This window comes from Polypterus senegalus, chromosome 10 (genome assembly GCF_016835505.1).
Source record: "Polypterus senegalus isolate Bchr_013 chromosome 10, ASM1683550v1, whole genome shotgun sequence".
In the NCBI taxonomy this organism is placed as follows: domain Eukaryota; kingdom Metazoa; phylum Chordata; class Cladistia; order Polypteriformes; family Polypteridae; genus Polypterus; species Polypterus senegalus.
Genome location: NC_053163.1, coordinates 170411747 through 170425042, shown reverse-complemented (window position 1 = coordinate 170425042; position 13296 = coordinate 170411747). Strand labels below are relative to the sequence as shown.

The following is a 13296-nucleotide window of genomic DNA, read 5'->3' as shown; positions in this document are numbered from 1 at the left end:
GACTTTAATCATTAGAACTGAAGCAGGCACTTTAATATTTTAGATTTTTGATGCAGCTATTCCTGTTTATTCTGTACTTCTACCTCATGAAGTAAATCATCACACTTCTCATGAACACCCTGAATTAGGATACCCTTTGCTAATTTGAACTTTTTATAAACTTTTACAGCTAAATAAACTGTGAGCTTAAGAAAACTCGAACACATACGTACCCCAGTTCTTTCCCTAGCTATGAGTTCAGCATTTTAAATTTCCCCTAGCGATTGAGCCTCTGAAGATAAGTGAACGAAACAAGAAATAACCTGGAATTTCATTTGATTGAAAGGTGTGCCATTTCAAGAGTTATTTTCTTATGCCGGCAACATTTTTCATTGTAGGGAAGGTTAAAAGAACACAAAAAAAATGGAGCTTGATGGAGTGTAGAACCATCTCTCACAGTCAAGATGACTCCTGGCCCCAAGGCGTATGGTTTGTCCCACTCTCCCTTTGTGTATTTCTCACAGTAGTACTTTCCCGTGTCGCTGAGCCTGATGTTTCTTATTGTGATGCTGAAGTTGTTGGTTTGATCCCCATTTGTCCTCGTCACTCGACTGTCAGAGATATCACCTTTTCGCGGGAAGGAACTGAAGAAATGTCTGTGCTCACTGCCAGTCTCTTTGTACCATGTCACTGGCCCGTGTGGAATCTCACTGGACACAATGCATACTAAAGTGACATGGCTTCCCGCCGCTGCTTCCACTTGACCCTGAGGCTGAGAGATGCTGAACCCTGCAATGTCAGAAGAAGAAGAAAAGCAAAAAACAAGAAATTAATCAAGTGTAACCTGTTGGTCTCTGTTGACTGATTCTTTGATATTCTGGTAATAAACTCGATACTTTTCTTGATCACGTCCATTCTTCTCATCTTTTCTAATTCATTGTCTCTCTATGAGTCTGTACAGATTGCCATGTTTCATCCAGAATACTCATTTTTCCTCCAATTAGGAGTGGTCAACAGGTGGCGCACCAGCATTACAAACACCCAACACCCTGACACAAGCGTAAAACCACAAACAGAGTTTTACTCATGGGAAACTCTTCCCCGAGTGTTTCCCACCACAGCCACGATTACAATTAAGCACAATAGCAAGCAAACAGTGATACTTTTGTCTTCTCTCTCTCTCTTGGTCACTGCCTCATCCACTTCTCCATTCAAACTTCATCCCCCTTCCTCCTGACTCTCACTATGCCTCCCAGAGTTGTGGCAGGCAGCTCCTTTTTACGTCCCACCCAGAAGCACTTCCGGTGATCCAAAACTGTAGTACGGAAGCACTACTTGGTGAGGTGAGAGTCCGATAAAGTAGTCCCTGCAGCACCCCCTGGTGGCAACCACAGAACCCAACAGGCCTGAGCCGACAAACTCCAAGTTCCATGATGCCATGTGGGAAACCATGGCGCTACTGCAACACAGGGGTTGTAGCTGCCATCTAGTAGTCCGGGGAAGACAATATCCCATACATGCCTGTCCTTCTACCTCAAGAGCAACCCAGCTGAGGACAGAGACTTTTCAAGAAATAAAACGATATGAATCTGAGGTAAAGACTCCTTTTGGTATTTATTTGAGAAGAAATGTACTTAAGGTTACAGTTAATTACTCTATTTAACACATTGACCTACCATGGATGTGGAAAGAGATGAAGAGGAAGAAGAAGTAGTAGAGGTAGAAGAAGAAGAAGAAAGGCCCCCTTTATACTTTCGAAAGCAGGTTCATCTTACCCATCTCTAATTTTTCATCTTCCTTTGGTTCTAAAACTTGTGTCTAACCACACTCCTCAATTCCTAAGTGAGAATATTTCTGTACTGTCTAGACACACCAACGTCTCGACCGTATGAGGTAAATACTTCCTAAAACGTAGTACATTTATAGCACTAAGAGCCGTTGTGTTTTTAACCTTCCTCTTTCCTTTCCTGACCCCTTCACCTCTCCTACCGCTGCCCAGGCTCATCCGGACTAAAATAGAATGTTTCTCTATGCATGAAGTTGGATGGCTGAATATTAAACAGAAGGAACTGCCCAGGAGGCTCTCTCTGACATGATATCCGAAGCCATTGATGACATTAAAATGGAGCTTGTGGCCCTAGGGACGGTCACCTTTCAGACTACTATGGTATTCTGCATGGCCAAAACGTTATGGACACCTGACTATCACACCTTCATGAACTTGTTGGACATCCCATTCCAAAACCATGTCGATTAATTTAGAGTTGCCCCCAAACTTGCAGCTATAACAGCCTACACTCTTCTAGGAAGACTATACACAAGATCTTGTAGTGTCTGTGGGAATTTGTGACCATTCCGTCAAAAGGGCATTGGTGACATTATGTCAGCGGTTCTCAAACTGTGGGGCGCGCCTGCTGAAGCTGTACAAGGGGGGCATCGAATAAATGAATGAGACATCAAAATTAATTTTTTACATTTTTATTTCAAATTTAAATTTGCAAGCTTATAATCACAACAAATGCATTATAACTAAAGTTAAAATAAAACATTTCTAAGGCATAGATCTATTGACTACTAACTGACAAGTGGTGCTGCTTCTACTGCTTTTATAGTCACGTATTTTCAATGCAGAAAGTTCGAGACGTATTGGAATCTGTCGTGAACATTCGGATAACTGTAGATCAGATGATAATGCGGCGCATCACATTGGCAGCGTAGCGTAGTATTGCCAAATTAAGTTAAATAATTTACTGCGTAATTGGGTTATTTTCATGATACAACTAACAGCGGTATAATATTTGTCGGACGAAAATATGTTCGTCTCGTGCAGATTGACTTCATCTGTGTCCTCGTTTACGAGATTTTTAAAAATTAAAACGTATTTAATCGTTTCTTTACATAAAAAATAATTAAATAAGAATGAATAATTTATTCTTTGTTTTGGGATTAGAATTATTTATTTAATAACAGTTATTAAAGCACTTTAAAAAAAAAAAATTGCAAATATTTCATCAAAGTTAGCCGAACACGTGCAAATCTTAAATACGAAATACGAAAGTTTGAGAACCACTGCATTATGTAATGATGTTGGTTGAGAAGATCTGGCTCACAATCATCATTCAGATTCATCTAGCTGGTGTTCAGTAGAATTGAGACTACGCCACTCAAGTTCCTTCATATCTTTATGGACAGGGGTACAGCCATACCAGACCAGAAAATGGCCTTCCCCAAACTTGTGCCAAAATGTTGGAAGCGCAAAAACCCCTTTGTATGCTGTAGTATTAACAGTGCTCTTCAATGGGACCAAGGAGGTCAGCCCAAACCCTAAAAAACAGTCCTAAACTGTTATTTCTCCTCCACCAATTTTACAGTTCAAAAGGTGGTGTTCTCCTAGCGCCGCCAAATGGAGATTGGTATATCAGACTTCCAGAGAGTGAAGCATGATTCATTGCTTCATGTTTTCACCCCTCCAAAGTCCAATGGTGGCCACTGGATTGTAATCCTCATTTGGGTCACGGGCTGCTATTGATTATGATAGTGAGTCACGATGGGTCGTGAAGGTGGTTGTGAGTACAGTACCACTCCAATGATTGCAGCCATCCCCCCGTGCTAATCACGGTCAACTCATAAAGTAGGAAACTCTGGAGATCATGTGTGACACACAACTGTATTTTTCAATAGCGCCTGATGACCCCGACTCTCTTGATTCACTGACACAATGTCTTACTTGTGTTTCTGAAAGGCTGAGTAGTAAGTTTCTCAAACTAAATAAGGAGAAAACAGAAAACGTGGATATAATGAGGTTATCAGAAATAAACTTGATGCATTAGGATTAAAAGTCAAGACGGTGGTAAAATATTTAGGGGTAACTATTAACTCTGACCTGAATTTTAAATCACATATTATTAGGATAGCATTTTTATATAGCAAAAGTTAGACCTCTTATAACATTGCAAGATGCTGAAAAATGAATTCATGCTTTTGTTTTTAGTCGACTAGATTACTGTAACGCACTCCTCGGGGCTACCAAAAAAAGACATAAATCGACTGCAATGAGTGCAGAATGGAGCTGCCAGAATCTTAACTATGAAAAGAAAATCTGAGCCCATCACCCCAGTTTTGATGTCACTACACTGGTTACCTGTGTCATTTAGAATTGACTTTAAAATACTGCTTATGGTTTACAAAGCCTTAAATAATCTGCTCCATCCTATATTTCAGAATGTCTTTCACCATACACTGCAAATCGTATCCTTAGATCTTCAGATGAATGTCTGCTTATAATTCCGAGAGCTAAACTTAAAAGAAGTGGTGACGCGGCCTTCTGCTGTTATACACCTAAAATCTGGAATAACTGACCAATAGGAATTCACCAGCTAATACAATGGCTCTGTAATCCGTACTAACCCCTACTTTCTCTTCTGTTCATTGTCTGGTTTTCTGGGATCTGCGCACCCACCACCTGATCAAAGCACCGTGATGTCCCTACTTTGATGGATTAAAGGCCAGAAATCCAAATGACCGTCATCATCAAGTTCTCCCATGTGAACCCTGAATACCATGAGGACTGATTGAGGTCATTTATGTTAGGTAAAATGCCTAGAAGGGGGCTGGGTGGTCTTGTGGCATTGGTACCCCTGCAGATTTTATTTTTTCTCCAAGAGTCTGTATTTTTTTTGTTTTTTTATCTGTCCTCCCTGGCCATCAGACCTTACTTTTATTCTATGTTATTTAGTGTTCCCTAATTCTATTTTCTTATTTATTTTGTCTTTTTTTCTCTTTCTTCATCATGTAAAGCACTTTGAGTTCAATCATTTGTATAAAAATATGCTCTAGAAATAAATGTTGTTGTTATTCCAAAAGGGGGACCCGCCCCACTCTGATGATCGTGCTTAGCTCAACAAATGCGATGGTTTGACGATCACACTTGATTCTCCAAAAAGTACCTCATTCTGCTCTGACAATTGCGCTCAGTTCATCGTATGGCTCACAAAGTTGGAAAAGAGTGGGTTGCAACACAAGAAAAGTTTGCGAAATGGTGCTTCACAACACTCCAGCCAACGCTTAGCATTACACAAAGTGATCTTAGGATTGTGTGGAAATCCTCATCCCATTTCATGAAGCTCCTGATGCACAGTTCTTGTGCTGACACCGCTTTCTGAGGCAGTTTAGAACTCTGCTCTGAGTGGCATCACAGGGTAAGGTGATTTTTATATGCCAAACACCCTTTTCCAGTGACCTCATAACCCCCCATGATCCCCCAATCCGTCTACTGACTTCATAGGAAGAGTCGCCAGAGACACGAATGTCACTGCCGAGGTAAGTAAACCTCTCCGTAGACAGACACACTGCTGATGGCTGTGCCTAAGGCCAGATTTATACTTCACGTGACGCATACTCCAGTGGACGCTTCTGCTACGCAAGTGTTTTACTGTTTACGTAATTAGGGAAGCTTCTACCAGGTGGCTGTGCGAGATCTCATCACGGTGAGAAAACGTTTGGCTTCGCTGTGTTGTGAATTGCCTTGAACATTCATTAAATTCTGAGGATGCCTTGCCACAATATCTCATAAAAGGATGTTTAATGATTCAAGCCATCAATCCAGGGATGTGCCCATCCCAGCTAACATTGAGTGTGAGAAAGAAACAAAATTCTCTGGATGGGGCATCAGCTCATCGCAAGTTGAACACAAGCATCCACACTCGCACACACACTGGCATCATTTTAGCGTCACCAAATCCCAAAATGTTTCCTCCGGGTACTCCGGTTTCCTCCCACAGTCCAAAGACATGCAGGTTAGGTGCACTGGTGATTCTAAATTGTCCCTAATGTGTGCTTGGTGTGTGTGTGTGTGTGCCCTGCGGTGGGTTGCCACCCTGCCCGGGGTTTGTTTCCTGCCTTGTGCCCTGTGTTGGCTGGGATTGGCTCCAGCAGACCCCCCATGACCCTGTAGTTAGGATATAGCGGGTTGGATAATGGATGGATGGATGGATGGATGGATGGAAATCCCCAAACCTGCATGTCTTTGGAAGGAAACTTGAGCACACTGTGGAAAGCCAGCAGGAAAACATGCAAACTGCAAAATGCTACCGCTCTGCCACCGTGCCGCCACAACATGTGTAATTATTATCAGTATCCAACCCACTATATCCTAACTACAGGGTCACGGGGGTCTGCTGGAGCCAATCCCAGCCAACACAGGGCGCAAGGCAGGAAACAAACCCTGGGCAGGGCGCCAGCCCACTGCAGGGCATATTATCAGTATTCATCATTTAAATGAAGTTAACACCTTATCAGTAAAATGTAACATACATACTTCAATGCATTTCTTTATGAAAGTGATATCAAGTATAAATGTAAAGATTCTAAATGTGCAGAGAGCTGGAATATCACAAATGTAATGTGTTCTGTGTGGCGAGTGCTGCTTGCCGCTGCTGTCAGTTCAGGAAGAAGTCCCAGAAGCTTGTAGTGATTAACAACTGGGTCAGTTTTAAGATGATGTTTACGACGGTCTATTTTAACGATAAAGTAAACTACGAGGTTAAAGTGGACATTTTGAGATGTAAGCTGAAATTTCCACTTTAACCAGAAAATAGACCTTTTCAAAGTGCCCTTAAATTTTTCTCCTTCGCTCAGATTTGCCACCCTGTACATTGTGATGCTGTTGTGAAGGTGCAAAAAAAAAAAAATCACAGAAGATGCTATGTGAGACTTTTAAAATGTATCGTGTCATTACGATGAGGAATATGCGACGCTTGAATATACTGTAAAAGCACCACGAATGCATCGGTATGTCGGCATTTTGATTCACCACATCGAACCATTCATCAAACATGGAAGCGCGCATATCGATCCTGGAGGATCCACTTAGCGGCTTTCTGTCACATGTAGATAGTAAACAGAGACTCTGACGTCACATTCCGACTTCAACACACGCCGCCTTCCCTAAACTCCCAAGGGCTTTTTGTTGGAGCTGCAACTCGTGCACGCGTCACATTAATGTCTGAGGACCTGCTTAGAGGACGGGTCAAATGAACTCTGGGAACGCGTGGCAGCCATGATGTGTGCAGTATAAATGAGGCCTAAGAGGTTATTAAAGGCCTGCCTCTTGGTTTTATATCATTCGGACTCCTCACTCAGATTCTTGAGAGCCCCAATCAGAACCTCCATTGAGCATCGTGAACAAAGTCAATCCTGCCTTCTTTCACACTGGAGCAATGCAAGGGGTTTCCTAGAGCAGCAGCTCCTTCTGGAGCCTCAGTAACTGACTGGACTGGTGATGGTGGATACCACAAAGCTGGCCAGTACAGGACTGACTCCATCCAGTCAGGCTCATCACTTGTCTCCTTACTTGATCATCAGTTATGGAGAACCCAAACTGGACACATCACTGGCCATAACAGCTGAAGTGATAGGAGTTGGCTGATGCAGTAGGGATGGTGTGTGAAGCTGGTCAATGGAAGAAGGTTGTGGTGGTATGTAACAGAGCCCCCAGGATTACAACAGTTCTGGAGACTTCTGGATATTGCTGACCACTTCCTGTATTTCATCTGTGTCAGTGTCTCCTTTATGAAATTATAACATCCTGTTTTTTAAGAATGGTAGCCTCAAGAAGGAAATGAAACTAGTGGTCTTTAAATTCATTTCTGTGACTTCTTTCCTGAATAGCAATTTGACTGGGATTATCTACATATGACACTCTTAAAGAAATTCCTATAGGGCTACCTCTGAATAATTCCCAGTATCAAATGGGAGGCTCACTGAACCAATTACACTCACTGAGTCACTTCTAAGGAACACTTGTACACCTGCTTATCTATCAACCAATCATGTGACAGCAGCAATGCATAAAATCACGCAGACGCAGGTTCCCCTGCATGGCCGCCCACCACACCCTAAACACCCTCACCCATAAAGGTAAATGCTTGTCTCATAATTCTTTACTTACAAACAGCTAACCTAAAAACTGTCATACATTTCTGTGTAGTGACAGAATGCAAATGTTTGTGAGGTGCCATCTGTTGGAATGATAAATACAATGAATTGCTTTATTACAAATGCTTATGATGCACAGTCAGTTGGAATGACACACAGACACTTGTCAGGTTATTAAGGTGAGTAACTGTGCTACTCATCTCATCTCATCTCACTCAAGATGGCTTGAAATCTAAGTAATTAGCAAAGACCTCAACATATTTAGCTTTAATGTTTGCAGTGCACCATCTATTGGATTGTAGTTTGTAATTCATGAAGTAACAAAATGCATTGCATTTTTCATTTCAACAGATGGCATATCACAAACATGAGCATTGTTTTTATGAATTCCATACTAAATGACTTATAACAGAGATATATGCATAGCATTTGTCATTGCAGCAAATGGTGCATCACAAACATTAACATTGCTTTTACAAATCTCATACCAAATGGCTTATAACAGAGACATATGCGGTGCATTTGTCATTCCAAAAGACAGCACATCACAAACATTAGTGCTTCTTTTGTGAATTCCGTAACAAATAGATTATAACAGAAACACATGTATTGCCTTTGTCATTCCAACAGATGGTACATCACAAACATTAAAATTGCATATACAAACCCCATACCAAATTGCTTATAACAGAGACATGTGTGTTGAATTTGTCTTTCCAACAAATGGCACATCACAAACATTAGCACTGCTTTTACAAATCCTATACCAAATGGCATATAACAGAGACTTATGTGTTGTATTTGTCATTCCAACAAATGGTGCACCACAACCATTTTTAATTATAAAATGCATTTCATCTGTCCTTTGAACAGATGGCACATCACAAACATTAGCACTGCTTTTAAGAATCCCATACCATATGGCATATAACAGAGACATAGCAACCGGACAGACTTGCAAATACACGGACAGACACACAGACACCTATCCTTTAATTAAGGTGGATCATCTGTGTAATTTCCTGCACAAATTGTGGTCTAAAAATAACAAAAAATATGAGGAAACATGTCATAACTAGACATCAAGATGAGTTTTCTCTAAAAAACAAAACAAAACAAAAAAAAACCTGCAATTTCAAAGGGTTCATCAGTACACAAACTATTTTTACAGAAGTGACAAAAACACAAATCAACGTAATAAATACAATCTTTGTATTGAAAACACAATTAGAGAGAGAAAAATTTCATGAAAAAATAACAGTGTGGAAAGACTAGAATAAATTAAAGAAGAAACACCAACCTCACAAATTACTCAGCCAACAAGGTGCTAATGTATAAAGATGTTGCCCCGGCAGATTTCTCTGCATCATTTATGAAGTTGGTGGTCTGCTAACAAAGCCCTTCTTAATGTACAGTCTGAGCAGATAACTTTAGTAGGAGAAACACAATGGAGAGCGAAGCTCAGCAAGACAAAAGAAAAAAAAAAAATCTAAGCATTTAGGTTAACAGTCACCCCTAAACGTCTGAGGTTCTACACTTTTAAAGGACACACGCTTCGCTTCACCTTCATGTCATTTTAACCTTTCAGTTTACTAAGGGGGTCTCCTTTTTAGGGGTTACACTCGTGAAACATCCATCTATGTAAACCCATCTTAGGATTGCTGCTGCTCTCCCCTTCTCCGCTTAAACTAATTCCAGGTTGTCAGCCGCTCACAATAAACGCTGAATGATTTTGTGATCCCACTGATCCTGCAATCTCGCCTGTCGCAGTTATCATCAGATCCCTTTGCCAGCTTCTCTGACTCTTTTCTCCTCAGCAAACACCAGAAAGTCACTCAGATATTTTTACTTACAGTACCTTGACAGGCATGGACGAGCAGAGAGAGGAGACAGGAGGTCCGCACAATGTTAGGGGTCTGCATGGCTGCTCAGGTGAAGGAGCATAAGAAGTGTAACAGAAAGCTTGAGGCGTCATGTGAAAAGAACCTTTTTGTTAATTAGGAAGAGGAAGTCAAAAAGCATACGTGTTGAGCAACTTGGTGCTTCATTATAGATTACATCAGAAATAAAAAAATCAGAACAAACTCCTTTCCTTCCTTCCTTACGAACACATATGAGCAACTCGATTAGGAGACAGGAGGTTTTAGAAACGACTCTAACATTTTGTTGTTGGTCAGGCTTCACCAATAAACACTCATGACAATGTCCTTATCACAGTTCCAATGCTGCAGACATGGATGAAATGGTATGGTGTAAAGATGACGATGACAATCCCAGGAGCAGGTTCCATAATAAATGAATTAAGTCCTGAGTGGTGAGATTTGTGGGAGCTCTACCTCTGGGAATGCACGACAACTAATCCACCCTATTCACACGACTGGCAGACACGAGACAGTCCTTGCGAGAAACGATCCAGGGTGCGAATGACTTCACAGTGTTTACGTTGCACAGGACACACGGGATATACAGAAACGCAGACCTTTCTCTTCTCTTGCCGACCCCTTTTCAAGTTTCCTGCTGGCCCTTCTTGTCCCCAGCAGCCCCTGTGTCCGTTTCAGACATCCAATGAGGGCAATCCCCTTTGGGGCTGCTGGGATTTAGAGTCCTTCCAGTGGTAGCTATTATATAGTAGATGCATAGATGGATGTTTTCTCTGAATTTACTGTGTGCTGTGCAATGCAAAGAACCTGTGAAAATAAAACTTTGATGGCAATTCTGTAATGCCATCGAATAATCAAAGGACGGTCGAACTCGACGAAGGTACAAAGTAAAATATAAAGAGAAAAGAAAAACCAGGTGGCTTCTGGGCGGTGGCTTCTCAGAGGGACAAGATATGAACAGCATTTCAATTGGGAGGACGCCTGGCAGTTTTCAGGTTAATTGGATCTTCATTGCCTCACCTTAGGTCCTTGCGATGCTCCAGTGTTTCTCTTTTCATTTCACTTCCAGACCCCCATCAGCAGTAATTAAAACTAGAAGGCACATTTTCTCCATCAGCAGAATATAAAAAGGGAAATATTTATACGAACCTGTGTGTAGGGGACAGATTCCTCTTTGAAACTGTGAGTCGGGGGCAAGAGGAGCACCACATATAGAAAAGTATATTCTTAAAGCTGATAATTTGCATATACATATATGAAAATAAGCAGAATATCCTAATGCACGTTAGTAGAGTAAGTGTTAAGTCACAAAAAGGCTTGTGGATGTATATTTTTTATTTTTATTAGCAGGCTAGAAACTACCAGTATTTTATGACTGAAGGTCAACTACACAAAGAGAGGCTAACAAGCGAGTGAGGACTGAAGGCTGCAAATAATGGAGGCAGGAACTTGACGGGACCCAGGAAGGGAGGAAGCCTGCGGAAGGCCTTGAAGGATGAGATGGAGTGCCATGTTCATTAAGCTAGGAAACAGTGAAGGAAGGCTGTGGGAAATTTGAGGAGTGTCGAGTGAAACTGATTGAGGTGAAGCTTTTCATAAATATTGCAATAAATGCAAGATCACCGTATTGGCTAATTGCTCAGATCATTTGAACTGGGACCGTGTGCGCATCACGTGATAAAGCTTGATTCTACCTGCATGTCCTGAGACTCCGAGTGCCTTCTTTGAGGATGATGGTGCCCATGCCTGCCTGCTTTAAAACACGCTGGCACAGGGCACTACCAAGTACTGCTGACACCTTTCAAGGTAGCCACGGTGGCAGAAAGTAAAGCCCTACGCATGCCATGGTACAAAAGTAGGCACCTCGGGGTAGTGTTGTGCTCCAGTCAGGTCAGACTCATTCTGGAAGAAATGTGTGGCACAGTGGTTAAGACTTTGGATTTCAAACCCTGAGGTTGAGGATTGAAATCCCACTACTGACACCATTACATAACCATGAGCAAGTCACTTATGCTTTAGGCCACCTGGATAAAGGTGTTAGTCCAATCATAAATAAAAAATATAAAGTCTTGAAAGAGACTTAAATGAGATTAGAAAGAGATTGCATAAATAGTATACAATGTTTTTTAATCTGATTTCTCAGTTTTGACTCCTTTTATCTTGCGTCTCCTTTTTGTCTAAAGCTGTTTCTTCTATGGAATTCTAGGAAAGACATCTATGACTAAGATGATTCTTAAATTAAACATAAATGTGAATCTCTTTTAAGTTTCATGAGCTATCAAACTTCAGTCTTTCAGAAGCAAAATTTTCCTGTGGGTGATTCTCCAAAGTCACATCAAGTGGGGACAAGTGTCTAGCGAGTAGCGGTAAAGTCCTGTGCTACAGAGGCCACACTCACAGAGCTTCTTCCTAAAACACCCTCCTCTAATTTCTCCAGTCCATGCATTTTAAACCACCGACGGGGTTTCTGGGAAAACACAAAAGATGCAGAATAAAAGATTTGACGCTCAGAGAAAATAAAAAGCTAGAATTGCGGTTACCCATTCAGGAGCTCAGTAACACAAGCTAACTGAAGCCCAATAATTAATTTGTACGAGTGCTGTGACAGTGCAGACAGACGGACAGACACACACACATACACTGAAGCCACTGTGCTCCAAGAAATGCCTCTGTCTGCTACGATATCTTTCTGTCATTTTTAACCACTGCATCCCTATATGACATAACAACAGCACATAGTTTAGACACGTATTGTGGCCTATGGATGTATGACATTTTAAACACTACGGATATTTTTACATGGCATGTTTGCATTTCCAATTAGACAGTATTATTATGTTCTTTAGTTATTCATTTAGACTTGCAGACCGAAGGTGAATGATGTGCAGCCTCATTCGTCAGTGCAGGATTTACGTATAAGCTACACAAGCTATAGCTTAGGGCCCCCGCCTTCTTGGGGGCCCCCAAAACAAATTGTCCGAGTGAGCAATTGTCATATATACTTATAAAGGGCCCCATGTCTCAAATAGCTTAGGGCCTTATCAAGTCTAAATCCGGCACTGTCGTCCATGCTTTAGTGCAGTGGTTAGGCAGAGTTGTTGATTCTGGTGTTCTGAGGTTCTTGGTTATCCTCTCTCTTAACACTAGAATTAGCAGAGCCTACGAAAAAAACTCATAGATCTGTCCCACCTTTTGTCCTTTAAATGTGTTGATAAGTAGCAAACAGCAATAATATATAATACTATAATAATAAATACTATATCGTTATTTGGAACACTTGCATTTCAGGTGTGTTTCGTGTCTACAACGATCTATGTAAACACATCGTTAAAAAAGAAACGTTTTTCATGTCTTAGTAATAATTGACAAAATGTAGACATGAAGTTTATAATGTGTGAAGCCTGAAGTCCAAATATCAAAGAAACACTTTCACAAAAGGTATAAATATAACAGAACAAATGCGCTTTTATTCAAAAATATAACTGCAGAAATAGAACACGTG

The 13296-nt window shown here is 41.1% G+C and overlaps 1 protein-coding gene across 1 annotated transcript; it reads right to left on the bottom strand.

The window, feature by feature from the left end:
• Positions 1-239: 239 nt before the first annotated feature.
• On the bottom strand, positions 240-9873 carry LOC120538068 (tyrosine-protein phosphatase non-receptor type substrate 1-like). The gene is made up of 2 exons (XM_039767478.1): positions 9773-9873; positions 240-768 (listed from the first exon to the last, which is right to left on the bottom strand). Exons 1-2 carry the CDS (start codon positions 9834-9836, stop codon positions 311-313), a joined length of 522 nt encoding a protein of 173 aa, XP_039623412.1. The 5' UTR covers positions 9837-9873; the 3' UTR covers positions 240-310.
• Between the last annotated feature and the right edge of the window lie 3423 nt (positions 9874-13296).